Genomic DNA, 19,230 nt, shown 5'->3' with positions numbered 1-19,230 from the left:
ACTGGTCTTTTTATTGTTTCCATAGTTTGCCTTTTTCAGAATGCACATAGTTGGAATCATATATTAAATTACCTTCCTTTTTTTACTGTTTTCTTTTGATGAATAATGTGCATTAAAGACTCATTCACATCCTGATAGCTCATTTCTTCTCAGTGCTGAATAATGTTTCATTGTTTGTGTATTACAGTTTATCCATTCACCTGTGGATGGATATCTAGATTGCTTCAAAGTTTTGGTAATTATGGAGAAAGCTGCTACAAACATCTGTGTGCAGGTTTAATTGTGTGCATACATTTTTCTCCTCAATTGGGTAAATACCAAGGAATGTGATTGCTGAAACACATGATAAAAGTATGGATATTTATCATATGTTTAAAAGAAACTGCCAAACTGTCTTCCAAAGCAGCTGTGCCATTCTGTATTTTCGCCAGCAGTGTGTGAAGTCCTGATGCTTCACATCCTCCCCAGCATTCAGTGTTGTCAGTGTTCCAGATTTTGGCCAATCTAATAGGTGTGTGGTATCACATTGTTGTTATAATTTGCATTTCCTGGATGATGTGTGACATGGAATATCTTTTCATATACTTGTATGCCACCAACATATCTTCTTTGGTGAGGTATCTGTTAGGGTCTTTGGTACGTTTTTAAATCAGATTTTTCTGTTATTATTAAGTTTTAAGAGTGTTGGGTAGATTTTGAATAACACTGTTAGTTTTATCAATTGCATGCCTGCTTCCTTGCTATTTTCCCTTTAAGCAGCGGTCTCTTATATTTTCCCCTAACACATAAAACACATCACTCCCTTCCCATTCTAAACTGGCAAAATCAAATAATTTCTTTTACTTGAAATGTAAAGCAATCCTACATTTTATCTCCCATAATTATGACGGCAATCAACCAGTTTTTACAGATACTGTATCAACTACAACTCAACAAATCAACCTGTAGCTGGTAAACACATACTGTATTTTGCAGACTATAAAACACACCCCCTCCCCGAAATTTGGGCAGAATAATGGTTGTTAATGCTGCTGTAGAGTTCTGTTTACATTTACATTGGTGGAATATGTTATTTATGCTATTAAATATTTTACCACATTTTTTGCTTCAAAATTTTTTCCCTATTTTCCTCCTCTAAAACCTAGGTGTGTCTTATAGTCTAAAAAATATGGTAAGTAGCTATAATACAGGTAGATAAAAGTGTTGCTAATATTCTATGGGCATAATGACAAAGGAGAATTTAATTCTACCTTGGACTAGGAGGCTTGTGGGAGAAAGCTGAATAGAGATGTCTCAATAATTAATGTTTATTGAATGCTTACATTGTGCAAAGTGTTTTACACAAATTATGTCTTTAATTCTTACAAAAACAGAGGGAGACAGATAGTATAATTACCATCTCTATCATATAAACAAGAAAACTGAGTCTTAGGAAGTTTAATATGCCCAAAGTCATTTTGCTACCCAGAAATGGAGACAGATTTCAAAGCCAGCCAGACTAGCATCGAATTACATACCATTAACCATTATGCTAAAAGCCTCTCCAGAAATGGAGTATTTGCTAGTAGAAAAAGAAAATAAATGGGCAGAGCATTTCACTAGGAAAAATATCAGACATAACAAAGCTTATGATTATAAAATACACAACATATTTAGGAGGAGAAAAGTAGTAGGTAGCCCTTATCTATGCCTACTATGGATCAGATACTGTTCTAAATGTTTTTGTGTATTAACTCATTAATCCTTAAAACAACAGCATCAGAAAACACTTTTTTCCACCATTCCTCCTTTACAGAGGAAGAAACAGAAGCACAGATAGTTGAAATATCATGTCCAAGCCACACAGCTAAGGAGAGTAGAACTGGATTACGAAGCTAGACAGTCTGGCTCTGCATTCATGGCACACGGTAAGTGTCTGGCTACAGTGAGCTGCAGTGTGCCACAGTGGACAGCTGCAGGTCAGGCTGTAAAGCTACAGGGGTCAGTTTATAAGGGGCTATGCTAAAAATATTGGACTTGAAGCAACAGGTCCCTGATTTTCCACAGGAGTGGGAATGATACCACAATAATGATAAGATGTGCTATGCACTTAACAAATAAAGTCAATGCTGTCTTAAATTTTGTATTGGAGAAACATGTATTTTGTTTGTATAAGTGGAATACATAACATGAACTTGACCAAATCAAAATTGAAACTGATCTAGATGTACATTCTCCTTAAGAGCAATTCTCCAGTAGCTAACGATTTACTCTCTTGAGAGTGATATCAGATAAAACATATATGTTCAGCAAGAAAGACTGGGTTCAAATGTGCTGAGAAACAGTATATTAGGCAATGTTTATCCATGTTTTTATAAAGGAATGTAAGATTGTCGTAAAATAAAATGAGTTATCTCTAAAATGCTTAGAAGAATCATTTATATAACATGCTTTATAAGTGTCAAATAATATTTCAAAAGACATTAACACTTAGTAATCAAGAGAACAAATTCTGAAACCTCAATGACCAAGGTCAATGTCCAAGACTCCCACCTGAGTAAATCATGTAAATTGTGTCTCAGTTTTTATCATTATAAATATGTGCAATAACTGTAACCCACTTTACCTGATATCATTGTTGTCAGAATAAGTATTATGTGTATATGCGGTGTGTCCAGAATGTATCCAGCCATGTATTATTAGAAAGAGATATTTACTGAAAAAGACACAAGATGCAATAAGCATTATACATAAGACAATGACGGCTCAGTCCCCATCAAAGTCAGTACCTTGGGACCTCACAAAGTTCTCCCAACAGCCATCAGCCACCCTGTTGTATTTTCCTGAATCTCATCGACAGTCTGAAATATCCTCTCTTTCAAAGGTGGTTTTAGTTTTGGGTAAAGCCAGAAGATGTAGGGCACCAAATCTGGGCTGTAGGAGGGTGAAGTCTCCTGGGCAATTTGATGTTTCCCAAAAAAACTCTGCACTAGATGTGATGCATGAGTTGGCATGCTGTCCCGATGAAGCTGTTAATCACCAGTTGCCCACAGCTGTGGCCTTCTGAATCATCCAGATAGTTTCCATGGAGGAATGTTCAAGCTTAATACAAAATCTGATGCAGATTCATTGCTCTACTTGCCCAGTCGTTTTGAATGTGATAGCCACACAGTATACATGCTCACTCAATGGCATCTACTGCCCCCACCAACTAGAACAGTGAAGTCATCATTGTTCACACAAGTGCATTCAAGTCCGCTCTCCTTGGCTGCCATGTTCCATCAATGCCAGGCAAAACATTCTTGTTACATTAATAATGGTTGGACTTTTTGCAGATAGACCTTATATATGCATTGTGTATGTGAATGTTTTATATATACAAATAAATATACAATCTTTTAAAGAGCTCCAGACATAAATGAAACACTACAAAGTTTAGTTATTATCTGTGTTTAAAAAGAGAGATCAAATACCATGTTTTCGGACTATAAGACACACCCCCCCCAAATTTGGGAGGAATAATGGTTATTAGTGCTGCTGTTGAGTTCTGTTTACATTTACATTGGTAAAATGTTGTTATTTACATTATTAAATATTTTTACCACATTTTTTGCTTCAATTTTTTCCCTTTTCCTCCTCTAAAATCTAGGTGTGCCTTATGGTCTGAAAAATATCGTAATGTTACAATAATCACCACCCAAAGTACTATGACCCATTTTTAAATGCAATTAATATTAAAAAGTACTAAACTATGGACTTTGGGTGATAATGATGTGTCAATGTAAGTTTTCAAGTATAACAAATGTATCACTCTGGTGGGGATTGTTGATAATGAGGAGGTTATGCACAGGCAGGTACAGAGGTTATATGGGAAATAAATTATCTGCACTTTCTGTTCAATTTTGCTATAAAAGAAAGTTTGCTCTGTTATGAAGTCTATTAAAAAAGTGTTCTAGATCCACTATATCCTAACCAAAAGAGAGTTATGGAGAATCTAGGTATTTATAAATATAAACATCTCTTCATGAACATGATTAAAATTCATTTATCGTTATAAGAAGTAATGTGTACACAAAAACGACAGACCCGATTCTAAACCCTGACTGTGCCCCACGTGCCTGTCTACTCCACGGTGCCTTTCTCTGTAACAAATCTCAGACACAGTGCCTGACACCTCTGGCTTCAGCTTTTGTTTCTTTAAAATAAACATAATAATCTTTAATGCAAAACTAATATTAGGGTTGCTGTAAAAACTAAATCAATTTAAGGCACTTAGGAAAAGCTTGGCATATATTAAATATACAATAAATTGCCCTTAGGGCAATTTCAATGTATTCATATAACATAGAGATGAAATCTTACATTAAGTATAATGAACATTTTAAAATAGTTATAAATTCAAATCAGTTTAACAAACTTTTTTAACTCTACTATAACTCAGTCTGTATGATTGAATCTTCCCATAATAAATATTTCAATATCACAGCAATGGAAATATAAATACCACAGTCATTTATTTAATTTTATATAAAGCAATTCTAATCTTTTGAATATGGTCATTAAAATGGTGAATTCTAAGAGTACATCGTTAAATTAGAGGAGCATTAGGACTCACTTTTTGATACCTATTGTGATGAGTAGTATTTTAAATCACCTTTATTATCCTTTTATATAATGTCTCTTTAGGTGGTCAAAAGCAAATCCCTTATTGATTTTTTTTCAACCTTTGGTGTAAATAGAGCAGAAATCAACATGGCTAGTTTTGTCCTACCACAAATTCTTCAACCTTGCTTTGTCTTATTATTCTAAACCTGTTTTTTTAAAAACTATCAGCAGTATTGACTGGTGCCCAAAACACTGATCTAGAAATAGTGTTAATTATCTGCAGCTGCATAGGCAGCAACGGCTTAAAATACAGGGCTTCTCACTCACAATACACAAAAACAATGAACAAAAAAAAAATGATCAGCTATAGTAAGCATCTCTGAAATTTTCCCCAGGGTAACAATATAAAAATATGAGTCATGCCTGAATAGACACTTCTCCAAGGAGGACATACAGATGGCCAATAAACATATGAAAAGATGCTCAGTGTCACCAGTCATCAGGGAGATGCAAATTAAAGTCGCAATGAGATATCACCTCGCACGTGTCAGAATGGCTATTGTCAATAAATCCCCAAATGACAAGTGCTGGAGAGGACATGGAGAGAAGGGAACCCTGACTCACTGTTGTGGGAACCTCTATGGAAAACAGTGTGGAGGTTCCTCAACAAATTAAAATAGATCTGTTTTATAACCCAGCATTTCCATTTCAGGAGATTTATCTTAAGAAACCCAAAAGACTAATTCAAAAGACTGTATGCATATCTATGTTCATTGTAGCCTTATCTATAACAGCCAAGCTATGGGAACAACCCAAATGCTCATTAATAGATGAGTGGATAAAAAGCTGTGTACATATATACAATGAAATATTATTTGGCCATGAAGGGGGTAAGGGGATAACAGGGGAAAGCAGGGGAAGGGTCAAGGCAAGGAACATGTATAAAGGACCCATGGACAAAGACAATGGGGTGGTGGGAGGATTGAGTGTGGGAGGTGGGGGGTGGGTAAGGCAGGGGAGAATAGCAGGGAAAAATGGAGACAACTGTAATTGAACAGCAATAAACTTTTTTTAATGAAATCTTACCATTTGCAACAGCATGGATGGACCTAGAGGGTATTATGCTCAGTGAATTAAGTCAGTCAGAAAAAAACAAATACAATATAATTTCACTTATATGTGGAATCTAAAGAACAATATAAATGAACAAACAAAAATGGAACAAACTCATAGACACAGACAACAAACTAGTGGTTGCCAGAGAGGAGGAGGTTGGAGGGCTGGGTCAAAAAGGTGAAGGGGTTGAGAAGTAGAGATTGGTAGTTATAAAATAGTCACAGGGATCTAAGTGAAGCATAGGAAATATATTCAATAGCATTGGGATAACTATGAATGGTGCCAGTTGGGGTACTGGAACTATAGAGGGGGATGCTACATAAAGTATATGATTGTCTAACCACTAAGCGGTACACCAAAACCAATACAGAATAGAATTAAAGGGGAAAAAGTGGGCCATGCTCTAAGCTTGGAAAGCCATTATATATTTTATATTAAACCATCTAAATTATTAGTTATGCTACCATTTCAGAAAACGTGTTATATTCAAGTTCTTGCTCATTGTTCATAAAACTATTTGGTTTTAACTGGCGATGGCAATTATAACAGAAAACCAGAACAAGAACATGGTTATCATGCTTGTTTGAGGCCAATTCTTCACAGAAGAAAAACATTAGAAGACTAATATCCAAATATATGACCTTGAAAATCACATTTGGATGGTTTACACAATCCTCTATATTGGCTGTAGTCATCAAAGCTAGTGTAAAACACATACTGAGCCTCCAAATCAGGCTGTTTCTTTCATGCACCACATAACAACATTTCAATCAACAATGTTCCACATATACAAAAATTATAATGGTGCTGAAAAATTCTTGTCACCTAGACACATCATAGTTGTCCTAATATCTCAGCACTATGCGTTACTGTTTTTTGCAGTCTCAGTCTGCCCTTACTAATGCCATCAGTCAGAGATGCCTGGGTACAGTCTGTCCCCTGGGCCAGACATCTCTCCTTTCTAAACCAGTGTGAGAACTGAACTGACCCTTGTGGTTCTTGTTACGATGACAAGATGCCTCATAACCATGACAACGCAAGTCTAAGGCTCTACTTGTATTGGGGATGAGGGTGGGGGACTAGGGTACCAAGCAAAGATCACTCTTTACTGGTCAGTTTAAAACATAAGAGTAAATGAATGCATCAAAAAACTATGGTACATTTACACAATGGAATACTACACAGCAGAAAGAAGGAGCTCCTACTTTTTGCAACAGCATGGAAGGACCTGGAGAGCATTATGCTAAGTGAAGTAAGCCAGATGGTAAAAGACAAATACCGTATGATCTCACCCGTAAGTGGAACTTATTTAACAAAACAAACAAGCAAGCAAAATGTAACCAGAGACATTGAATTTAAGAACAAACTAACAGTAACCAGAGGAGAGGTGGGAGGGGATAGTAGGGGGGAAACCTGGGAAGGGTTTTCAGGAACATCTATAAAGGACATATGGACAAAACCAAGGGGGGTGGAATCAGGTGTGGAAGATGGGGATGGCTGGGGTGGGAGGAGTATTGGGGGGGAAATGGAGACAACTGTACTTGAACAACAATAAAAAAAGTTAAAAATAAAAATAACATAAGAGTGGGAATTTAAAGTATAGGAAGAGAAAAAAAGAAGTAGCTCAAATGGTCAGTTATCAAAATCAGCCAAGATCTAAAACAAAGAAGCCTCAGTGGGTGCTGGTGGCCAGACCCTTAATCTAGCTGTGTGGCTGGTAATGTATTTATTCTAGATAGCCTCCCCTGAAGTGGAAACTGTCTTTCAAATAGATGCCACCCTGACAATGGAGGCCTCAACAATCAAATCTTAATCTTAATCTTTTGCATTGCAAAAAAAAAAAGAAAGAGAGAGAGAGAGAGAGAGAGAGAGAGAGAGAGGGAAAAGGAGGAGAAGGAGGAGGAGGAAAAGAAGAACTTCCAGAGCTTCCACTGCAATTACCAATTACTGACCTCTTTGTAGTGCTGCTGGTGTAGGCAGACCTACTGCGCTCCCAGTGTCTTAAAAGCAGAGCGCATACAATTACAGTAGTACACTGTACCATCCAGGTTTGTGTGAGTGTGCTCCCTGATGTTCCCAAGTAAGTGAAGTCACCCAAGGATGCCATTTCTCGGAAGGCAATCCCATCATTAAGCAGGACATGACTGCATTGTTATTTAAAGCCCAAGTAAGGATATATTTAGCAACTATTTCACTAATTTACAAATCTAAGGCATGGATCTACCAGCTTCCTTCGATCAGTTGTTATGGACTCACCTCTTTCTCATATTTGCATATCCCCCTCTTCCTTTTTTTTCTGGCAACAATTTATTATTTGTTCACTCAATGAATTCATTTTAAAGTATTTGTGGATTGACTCACACCCTTCTCGGACCATCTTTAACAAACAAGCACAAGGCACATGGAAAACAATTTTTAGACCTCTATTATCTATACTGACCAGTTCAATTGATCATATTACTTATTTTTAATGTTCTACAAATAGCTATTTTTAATACAGTTCTCACAGAAAATATGTACTAGTTACATGTCAAGTTCTAAGGATAAGGAGGTTAATAAGACATAGACATCACAAAACTTCCAGACAATTGAAGGAGATCCATGGCATATAATCTGTTCCCCGTGAAGTGAGGATTACAAAATGAGCAGTTCAAGGTGATGAAGAAATCTAGCTGGGAGTCAGGGGTAGACCTAGAGGACCTCATTGAAAACCAGAATTCCCCCTACTGAAGCAAATAGCTAGTTCCACTTCTTTCCCCTTTTATGAAACCCAGGAAACCAAAAAACAGCTGTTCCTTAGATGAGAAAAGTAGAAATTTCTAATCTGAACTATTCAGACACCCAAAATGTATTAATTAAGATCTGCTTTCTGTGCCCCATCTCCCAAATATACACAAACCCCCAAATTTAAGAACAACATAACAGCCACCTTCACTGACCAAAGTGCTATCAAAACTTTCCTTCTGCAAGTGTCGTATCAACATTCAGTCAGGTACTGACATCCTCAAAGCAAATAAGGCATATCAAATATTAATCTTCATATCAATTCTTTGGAAACTTATTACTTGTTTATTGAATTTAGTGTGTGTCAAGTCTAAGCTGTAAGATAGTGTCTATCAGAAGCAGAGTGAGACTAAACTCTGTTTCCATAAAACACTCTGAAGTCCACCCAGGCAAAGCACAGCCGTCTCCACCGCAGCCCCAGCCCACCACCACACCAAAGGCAAAACTGGAGGCAATTCTCCACTTGGGATGCTTTGCTGTATACTAAGGAAACACTTTAGCTATTGGTTTCGGAGAGTCATGACCTTGTTAAGAAAGTTTCTTTTTGTCCATACTTAAGTGTTTAACAATAAGTTAGAGAAGCAGTGAGACAGCACAGTTTTAAAAAGCTCGAACGCTGATGTTAGCAAATACAGACTGGAATCAGTGCTCTGTAGTTCTGTGATCTGGAGGCAGGAACTGGAGCCTCTCCTGGCTTTGGTGTTCAGCAACTGTGGGAAGGAGAGTGTCTCTCTGCCCCAGGCATGATACAGTTATAACCGTGAGGTCTTCGGTTGCTCTTTACCTTGGGCCCCAGAGCCCAGAGGTGAAATGGCAAACGAAACTAATCAAAGGTGTTAACTGGGCAGATGGAAACCTTTCCCTGGGCCTCTGACACTTGCGATAAAACAGGGTTTGCTTTGTATGAAATGATTGACCAGGTCTCTACAATTTAGGTGAGGGATTATGCAGGAATTCATGTCAACACAATCCCCTTATGTTGATTTTTCAAACAAAAAGCCACTCCCCACCCATTCTTCAATACATCCTTTCACATACTGCTATTTTAATTGTTGGGTGATTGATTAATTAATAGAAATTCCAAGATACTCAGAAGCTTTTTGGAACCCTAAAGGAAACAACTAGAAAAATAAAATTCTGGCCCAAAGTTTTGTTACCCCTTTGCAAAACCAAGGTAGAGGTCATGGCTGAGCGGGGATACATTACGGATAACTCTGCCTCATCCTTCTGGGCCCTCCCAAGGTATGCTGACTTTATAGCAACACTATTTCCAAGAGGACTTTTACACTTGACATGACCAAACTACCGTCTCCCTCTTCCTCTCCCTCTCTCCTGAAAGTACATTATTGATATGCCTTGATGTGATTATTTGTTCCAGGTCAACTCATTTCCAAACCCTCTATCTTGGTGGCATTGGCTTGCCTTAGTACTTGAAATTTGCCACGACAGATTTGGAATTATGAAAAAAAGACTTCTAATCCACTCAGCATGTAATCAGGGGTTTTATGTGTATGTGCCTTTTACATCAATAAGGAACATCAAAACCCAAACATTTGCTGTTTTCTAGATAGGCTACTTATGTTTATTCTCTGATGTTCTTACTCTGTCTCTGCACTAGACAGAATTTAGATGTAAATGCACTAAAGCCAAATCCTATTAGTCCCTGAACATACCCAAACAGAGAAACCCCCATGCTCTTGTAATGAAAAGCACAACACGAATTAGGTCTGCTATCACAGAAAAAAGGAATTCTCTTTAGGAGAATAAAGGGAATGGATATACCTACTTACTTCAGTCAGTTACCCCATGATTTCACCTTTGGTTGTGGCAACTTCCAATCCTTAAGGCCCAGCACCAGACTTCACAGGCTATTTCTAAATCGCTGATCCTTCTCAAAATAGAGCCTATCTTCCAGAAGCAGTGACGATCATTACAAAAGATATTTAAAACCCTTTCTTGTCCTCTGCCAGTTTTGTGCCAGCCTCCAGGGGATGGACTTCAAGGACTGCACCAGGACGAGTGCTTCCCTAAATAATAGTGCCTTGAAGTGTTCCAGGCCTGTGTCTTTATTTTGTGACTTTCAACTTGTTTATAAATATCAACCATTCATTTTTTGCCCTTTACCTTTGTTTTCAATCCTCCCCTGAGGGAACTAGACTGTTTGACTGGGCATAAGTAAAAACATTTAGAGGGTAGCAAAGCTGGAAAACTGTACCTGTGCCTTCAACCTGAAAAAGCCTAAGTGTGCAAACATACCACCTAATCCAACCTTCTCAAGATCCTAGCTATTTAATAACATATGCCTAAATTCTGTAACCGATAGCAGTAAATCTGATTGATGATGTTTCACCCCAGTGAATCATAATTGTATTAAGCAAGGTTCTGAAGCTGATTCAATAAAACTCTGGATTCACACTTAGCAGACAGAGCTAAATATTTATACTTTGAAGTTACTTGTGGAGTAAGGGGTGCCATTTGGTCAGTGGGATTTAATGTAATGGTGTTTACCTGTGTGTCAGCCTCCGGTGACTGACGCAGACTGCAGTGTGAGAGTCTTGAGCAAGGCACACTTTATGGCGACTGCATTTCATCTTTAAGCATGGATCTTTAGCTGGATCTAAAACGAGAGGAAGAAATTTATACATGAATTATTAAAATTAGTTTGTTAGAGGTCTCTAATCCCATCAAACACAATTTGATCCAGGAATTTACATAGCATTTAGCTGTAAACTGTCTTCACATTCTTTGATGGAGTGATACTGCTGCTTCTATCCACAAAACTCAGAGTGAAGAGAGTTGCACTTCAGTCTCACCTCTGCTCCTCAGAAAGGAAAATGTACGTACCCCTCGGATCAAACAATGTGTAATCAAGGCAGGAATTTCAAAACCAGAATGTCCTACAGTTGCTACTATCTCCTAAGCAGTAAAGGTGGAAAAATAAAGTTGAGGTGTGCTACTATAATACTTCTGTCAGTGGAGAATTATAGCTTATACTTTCCTTAGGGAGATGCAGGTGAGTAGAAGAAATGGATGAGACCCAAGAAGAACGTATTGGGCATTCACGAGATTTTGGATGTCCGAGGAAAGTCTGCAGCCACACTTGGGGGGCTGGCTGAGTGTATCAGGGTAAGAACTAAGATCCTGAACTTTCATTTCTCAATTGTGTATGCCTGAGGTTTGAGCTGCCATTTATCCAGAAACAAACCCCTGTCTCAGTGGTTGCCTACGGGATATTTTAAATAACAGTTTTATTGAGATATAATTCACAGACTACACAATTCATCATTCTTTCAATGTTCAAAATTCACTAATTTGTAGTATATTTGCAGTTGTGAAACTATTATCATAATCAATTTAGAACATTTTTACACCTCAAAAAATACCCATATCCTTTTGTTATTGTTGGGAACCGCCCTGACTGGTATCAGAAGCTGAAACCCCCGCCTAGGCTAAGGCTAAGGGAACGCCCTTGGAACTATAAGCCAGCAAGGAGACAAAAGCTTATCTTCTTGGCAGAAATGCTGCTTCTGCTGCTTTATTCATGACTGAACCCCAAAAAGCTTGGTCGGGTAAGACGGGTAAGATTCCCCCCGGGGGGAACGACCTAAGACAGGCACGATCACTTTGGGAGGCCCCCCAAAAGAAGGACTTGGGGGGGGGGCTGCAGCAAAAGGGGGTGATGGACCCTTGCTCCTCGGCTTTGACATAGCCTGAGTTCTCAGCATCTGGGAAAAAAACCTCCTTGTCTCCCAATTGCCTTAGTTTCCCTTGCTCCACCTAAGCCTGAAACAATGACAGGGTGGTGCAGCTCGGTACTGAGAAGTGCGGATTCCCCAGGGTGATCAGGCCTAAGAAAGAACATGTAAATTACTGCAAAACCTTCTTTGTTTAGAATGCTCTCAGTTGAATGAGAAGGGTCTTAGGAGGAAGTTAGTTTGTTCCTCAGTCTTACAGCTCTTTGACTCCCAACTCAATAGACAGGCAGAGTTCCTTGTTTTCTATGGTTTCTTACTTCCCCCTAATGACTTCTGTATTTTACCTGAATTATTACGCAAAATGAGCCCAATAAAAGCAGGTATGGACGGTAAATCGGCGCACTCCCCACTGGGGGGGGGTAGCCATTTCGTCCCTACTTCCCCACAGAAACTAGTTTGTCTCTGTGCATGTGTGTTTTTTCTCACGTGTTTTCGTCGAGCCATCCACAGCGTTCCATGGTCACTGCTGGCCGGTGACCCGCACAACATGTTATCACCCCCCTGTCCCTCAACTACCCCCCACAACCACCAATACAAGGCACTCATTGGTCTACTATCTGTCTCTACAGAGTTGCCTATTCTGAACATGTCATCCAAATGGAGTCATACACTACATACACTACATGGTCTTTTATGTCTGGTCTCCTTCATTTGGAACACTGTTTTCTTTCAAGGCCAAACTGTGTCATTGCAAGCATCACTACTGTATTCTTTTACGTTCCTGGACATCACCCCACTGTATGAATACGCCATCTATTGTTTATTCACTTGCTAATCGATAGGCATTTTGGTTCTTTCCTCCTTCTTGTTTATTATGAATAATGCTGCTGCTGGCAATTACTATTGGCAATAGTTAGTGGTGTTTTGCAGTGATTTATTGTGAGTGGAAAGCCGGAGAGGGAGTTGGTACCAATAAGAAAAAGGCATCAAATGTCTAGTCCGGGTACATGTCTAAATTGAAAGAAAGAATTCATGAAAGATGGCAAATGGAAAAAGAAGTTCTAGTGCAGGTAGAAAAATAAAGTCCAGCAACCAGAGGGATGTGCATCTGGAGCATGAAGAAGCACTGGTGACGGGCCCTGGCCTTCTGCTGGACATGACATGTGGATCTGAGCCAATCTTCTTTAGATCTTAAATCAAGGGCAAAAGAGAACTAACATCTAGAGTACAAATCAAATTTAGCTTTAAAATGTGGTAAATTTTAAGCATATTTAGTCATACATTAAGTATAGTGAATATGCTTTGATAATAATGAATTTGATAAAATACATATATAAAAATATAAATATATATTATTTCTTTTAAAAATGCAAAATATATTTCTGCAACAGCTTATTTGAGATTTCACATAAGCATGAGATTTAAAATAAAGATATTAAAAATGTTAAGTAATAAATATACAAGATAATAAGTCAATACATTAAGTTCATCTATTTGGAACATAAATGTTTTCAATTTCCTCCACACTAAACAATTTTTCCATGAGTAATTATTAGATCAATTATAGCTTCTCTTAATTTCTAAATAGTTCTAACATTTAAGATAAGCTAGTTATTTTAGTCTCTGTAAAATGTTGAATATACTTTGTTCATTATGCAAATGCAAACTGCTAGAATGTTCTCATTATATTATCACAGCTTCAATTATCCCTAATTAAAAAACTGTCTCATTGAACTATTGTATCTTTTAAGTGTACAGCTTCTGTTGGACAACATAAAAGAAAAACTTTTAATAACTTAGAATGCATTAAAATGTTTTTGAGTTATTTCTAATTGTTGGTCTAGTTTGATTTTTAACTATTAATATCATTTTAAAATAATAAAATTACACAATTCTGTCTAATAATTAAACATCATTGCACCTACTACTGTACCTCATATTCACATTGTACGCTCATTGTGAATGTAGTTAATTTAGATATATCATTCTGAAAAATAAGTTTTCATTTTGAAATGAGACACTATAGAGTTGGGCACTACTCTGTGGGGTTTCTGAGAACTGTAGTCCCGTGACAGTAAGCCCTGAGGGGCTAGTAAGTCTCCCTGGAAAACCAGGTGAAAACGCAGGTGACAGGCACTACCCCACACCAACACTGAGGGTTCCCATGGGAATCAGGTCTGTTAAATACATTGTATCCTTTGAAGCTTGCTCTGCTTTGTTTTGTATAGACCTGGTGATACAAACCAGATGTTTGAGTTCCAGGCCTAAGGAGTAAACACTGTCTCATGAAACACATCTTAAAGACCCTCTGGAATCCGCACGACTAGCAGACCTTGACTTATGACAGATCTCTGTGTCCCTTTGATTGTTATCTATAGATAATACCTATTTTTGTATGACTATAGCCTTTTGACATTGATTGATGAACTATGCATGTATGATGTATATGCCTGCACATACCATTCCCAATAAAAGCCACTTGGGAGAAGGGCTTAGGGCATTCTCCACTAAAGGAAATTGCCACTCCCTTTCCCACCAGAACAGCAAGATTGTGTCTGGGACAACTTATTTACCATCCACAGCGGGTGGGAGGATTCTGTTGGGCAGAGTTCGTCCCACACTATGGTACGTATAAAACTATCCTGGTTAATCTAACCTAGTTACACGGAGTGTATACAATTAATAGTTATTTTCGGTTATTTCTTCCAGTTTCCTATAAGGATACAGACCACATTGAATAATTTACAAAAGTTCCATAACTCCTCTTATACTGTATCAACTTAAAAGAAATAAGATTTCAAGAAATGGTATATAAAGAGGGTATTATCAGAACAAAGACAGCACATGAAAATCAATTTAATGAAATTTTGCATAAAATTCTATGTAAATGATAACATAAAGCAGTAGTAGTATTCATGAGGAAATGAAAATATAATAAAAAGTAAACAGGAATAATCGAAGCCATAGGGTCTGCAATAAGGAAAAGATCACTTTCTGTGCATGTGATTTTTAACCATCTGTATTTTTTCGTAGAACTCACATTGTTGGCAGCTTAAAAACTACAAAACACCACACACTGTAAATACAGATGCCTAAGATTTTATCCCCGAAGTCACAACAATAACAGAATTATCTTCCTCTTGGCTGAAGCCCATGGATTAGAATCAATCCTATATCTTAAAGAGGCCCGGCATAAATTCATCCTCATCCTGTTACTATCCTCCTCTTTCCCTCGTTTTCAAATGCATGTCTCCTGTCCTACTCTGTATGATTGCATTTAACCTTCTCTCAAGCACCTGTAAAACTACCCCTAGAAAGGTTTCAGCTAGTGCATCTAGACTCATTTGGCCATCTTCCTTTCTCATCCTAACCTTTCATAATCTTTCTGAGCGTTGTGAACCACCCTGGGGACCTAACTGGTACTGTCTTCTGTTTTACTTTAGAAAGAGTCATTCTGAATTTCAAACAATCATTTTATAAATTAACCTTTGCATTTAATTTGTGATGTAAGCTTTCCCTCACTTACTTTCTCTAGAATACTTGATTTTGTATTCCCCACTTACTGCCAAACCAGGATAAGCTAGGAAACGACCAGCCCAATCTAGCTCCTACTGGCCTAATGGCGGAAGTACCCAAGCCAGCAGGTGAGAAACAGGAAACAAATGTGAATGTGGACCGGCATGTCTCCAAGGAAAGATCTAACTCTTGGACAGACGCCCTGGTGTCAGGGGGACTGAAAAGTAAGGACGCAGCAGTCAACAGGCCTGGGGAACAGCACGCACAGTGAAAGGTGCTGGACCCTGCGCGGAGCAGGGGAGCCCTCATCAGTGCCTGTCTTTCCTGCCCATGGTCTTGAAAGAAGACAAGGCAGAAAGTGGCATCACTAAGCTGCAAAAGTATGGATTACAGTTAATAACAAGAATGAATATAAACTTTAACAGGAAATATCAAAACACCTAATCTGCACAAAACACCTAAACTCACTTCTGGATTTTAACAGAGGTTTTCCATAGAAGCCTGGATTTTAGTAGAATTACTACATACTAATGATTCTAGGCTCAAGTACTCTTAAATGGTACTTACTGTATGGCATTTTTGGTGGAGTTAATGATGAAGCAGTTACCTTAGCTCAGCCAATGCCAGAGAAAAGACTTCTTAGATTCTTGACTAGCACAGCAGAAACAGCCTTCCCAACATGAACACAGGTTTTTCAAACAGCAGTGTCGTACAGACTAGTAATTTCTGCACAGCCTGTTAGGTTCATCTATAAAATCACAAATTTGGACTAGATAATCTCCAAATTCACGTTCTGGCTTCAAAGTAGATTATTCAATTTTGCATACATATTTTTTTTTGCACCAGATATCCTACATGAAATGGATACTTCCCTCAACAGACTCAACATTTTATTCAAAGAGAGATGTATAGTCAATTACAATCTATGAAGTAGAAATTCTGTACGTGTATGTATATATTTAGCCACGTGGAAATACACATACACGCAGATGAAGGGGTCATATAATGGTGAATGGGGGATTAGTAGAATGAGTGAAAACAAAGGTAGGCTTTGCAATATAAATAGTGAACACAATGAAAGAAAACTCCAATATAAGGAAACAGTATGGGTAGCATAAAAGTATAAAAAGGATGTCCTATCCCTGCAATGACAGAGTTCAGGATCGATGAGATAATATATAATGTACACAATGAAGGCAAAATTTTTGAAAAAACACTAATGGAAACTTAACTTTTGGTGCTTTCCTGCTTAGGCAATGCCATGTCATTGAAAGATTTTAACTCAGAAAGTGGCATAATTAGGTTTGTGTGGTAGGATGCTCACACAAGAATTTGGAGATGCTCTGGAGAATGTACGACTGTAATAGGGAAACTAAATGTCAGCAACAGAAAGGATAAGCACTTACTGTAAAAAAACTCACCATGAAGTTTTTTTGGGATGGGAACAGTGATGACTGAAGGACAGAAAAGGGAGAAGATTTTGAGAGGATCAAGCCCTGGTCTGTTTGAACATGTACAATGAGGCAACAATACTAGAATCAGCCGAATTAACTTCCAGATTGTCATGTCCACCATTTGTGGATTTTTTTCTGACATTAATATTGAGGTAACTGATTTCCTTTTTATTAGTATTTGCCTGGCAATGTACCCCCAATTCTTTTATTTTTAATTTTTCACTTTTATATTTTATGGGCAGCCCTCAAGAACTCTTAGTTGGATTTAGAAGTCCAAACCCTCCCTTTTTCTGTTTAATCCATAGTGATTTTTTAAATATAGTTAAGTCTTCTATCACTTTGTTTTGTACTTTCTATTTTACAATATATTTTTTCTGTTTTGTTTTTTTCTCTTTCCTGCCTTGTATTGTATTGATTGTATTTTCGTTAGTACCTTTTCCTCTCTGCTAGCTTGGAAGTTAGGAAATCTCTTCAGTGATTTCTTTTAGAAGTTTACATGCACAGATGGCATAAATGAGTGAAAAGAACTATATAATAAGTAGTTTATCCTCCTTCTGAAGAGTATTAGGACCTTAGAACACATTAACCCCTAATCTTTGACATTCAAATTCCTCACCATTTTCAATAAGCTACACCTGCCTTTGACTTTACCATCTCATCCCTGCAAATGAGTCATTCTTTCTATTATTATTTTTATAACATAGCTAATTAAAAATAATGAAATCTACCAATTTCTTTGCCCATCAGTTTCTTCTTGCAATCCACTTTTACTTTGGGTTCTCTTTTATCATTTCCTTCAGTTTGCTGAAGTATTTCCTTTTGTGGTTTTTCTAACATGTGCCATTTGTGCTAAAACTTTGAAATAATATTTCTAAATGTATCTTTATTTTCCAGTCACTCTTAAGTGATAATTTAGCTGTGTCTGGAATTATTATTTGATAATTATTTTTTCCTAATCATAATGATGTTATTATTTCATGTTCTTTTGCCATCAAATGTCACTAATTAATGTCTGTCATCAGTCTGTATCTTTCCGTAAGTAATCTAATCAGCCTTTACTTCCTGGATATTATAATATTTTCTTATCACCAATACTTTGTGTTGTGGGATGTTCATCTCCAACTATGATAGAAAACATATAAACAAATATGTCCTTCTCTTTGAATTCCAATGGATAACAAAATACATTTATGTGATGAAAGAACTCTTTAACAGTTGGAGAAAAAAATCAAGAAAAGAAAGACTAAAGAGGGTATTCATCATGATTCCAGAGCAGATGAACTGTGCTCTTGAGAGGTGGGTTTCAATTTTGGAAAAATTTTGGAAAAATTACAACCCCACTAAACAGTGAAATCAAACTACACATCAGCATTCACTTGGTAAAATGGCTCTTGAAGCTCAGTTGTGTGCACTCATATAACATGAAGTGACCACTAACTCAAACATGATCATAAAAACCTTCGTAATGGTTCAATAATAGAGCATCAAATATGCTTTTGATGTTGTTCTCACAACAGTTTATTTCACTCTACCTCTGTGCGGTAAAACTATAGGAAGAACAGGTTTCCTGGAGAATTTTAAGAAACTTGCCAGATGTTATAATGAAAGGCTGTGCAAGCGAGCAGCATGGAAAGTAGAGCTAATGCCTGATAGTTAATTAGACTTTGACAGCCAATTTTCTGGTGCTAAATGTGATTAAATGTGGCTGCAAGTCTTTGGAGTGACTTTCTTAGTTTCAAACCTTAATATTACTTCAATTATATAAAATCCATCCACCCTGACTCTGGCCTCCTCATTGCAAATGCTAAATATGCAGGTCTACAAAATTAGAAGGTTCACATGCAATTGATGGGTTAATTTAGTTTATAATAAACATCTATCAAACTACCATAGTGTTTATTTCAATAATGTCTTATAAAGGTGTATTGAATGTATCTATTTATTGCATTAATAAGTCAAAGTTAAAGTCTCTAGATGTTAGTATAATGTAGAATTTCATCCTATAGTTGGTCTAGCCTAGTTAGAGGATTAATGAATATGTTAAAATACCATTCTCTTCCATTCTTTATCATTGTTTTTTT

The 19,230-nt window shown here is 37.3% G+C and overlaps 1 protein-coding gene across 3 annotated transcripts in view; it reads right to left on the bottom strand.

Annotated features, from left to right (window-relative positions):
- Positions 1–19,230, bottom strand: part of SPOCK3 (SPARC (osteonectin), cwcv and kazal like domains proteoglycan 3) — a 296,939-nt gene that overhangs the window by 137,973 nt on the left and 139,736 nt on the right. For all 3 annotated transcript variants that reach the window (XM_045831898.1, XM_045831896.1, XM_045831897.1), the window contains one exon: positions 10,993–11,101. In XM_045831898.1, coding sequence (XP_045687854.1) covers positions 10,993–11,101 — 109 coding nt within the window. The remainder of the gene's footprint in view (positions 1–10,992; positions 11,102–19,230) is intronic.

The sequence above is a fragment of the Phyllostomus hastatus genome, unplaced genomic scaffold (assembly GCF_019186645.2).
Source record: "Phyllostomus hastatus isolate PE091 unplaced genomic scaffold, TTU_PhHast_1.1 phas_contig_159, whole genome shotgun sequence".
Taxonomy (NCBI): domain Eukaryota; kingdom Metazoa; phylum Chordata; class Mammalia; order Chiroptera; family Phyllostomidae; genus Phyllostomus; species Phyllostomus hastatus.
This window is presented reverse-complemented; position numbering and strand designations above follow the sequence as displayed.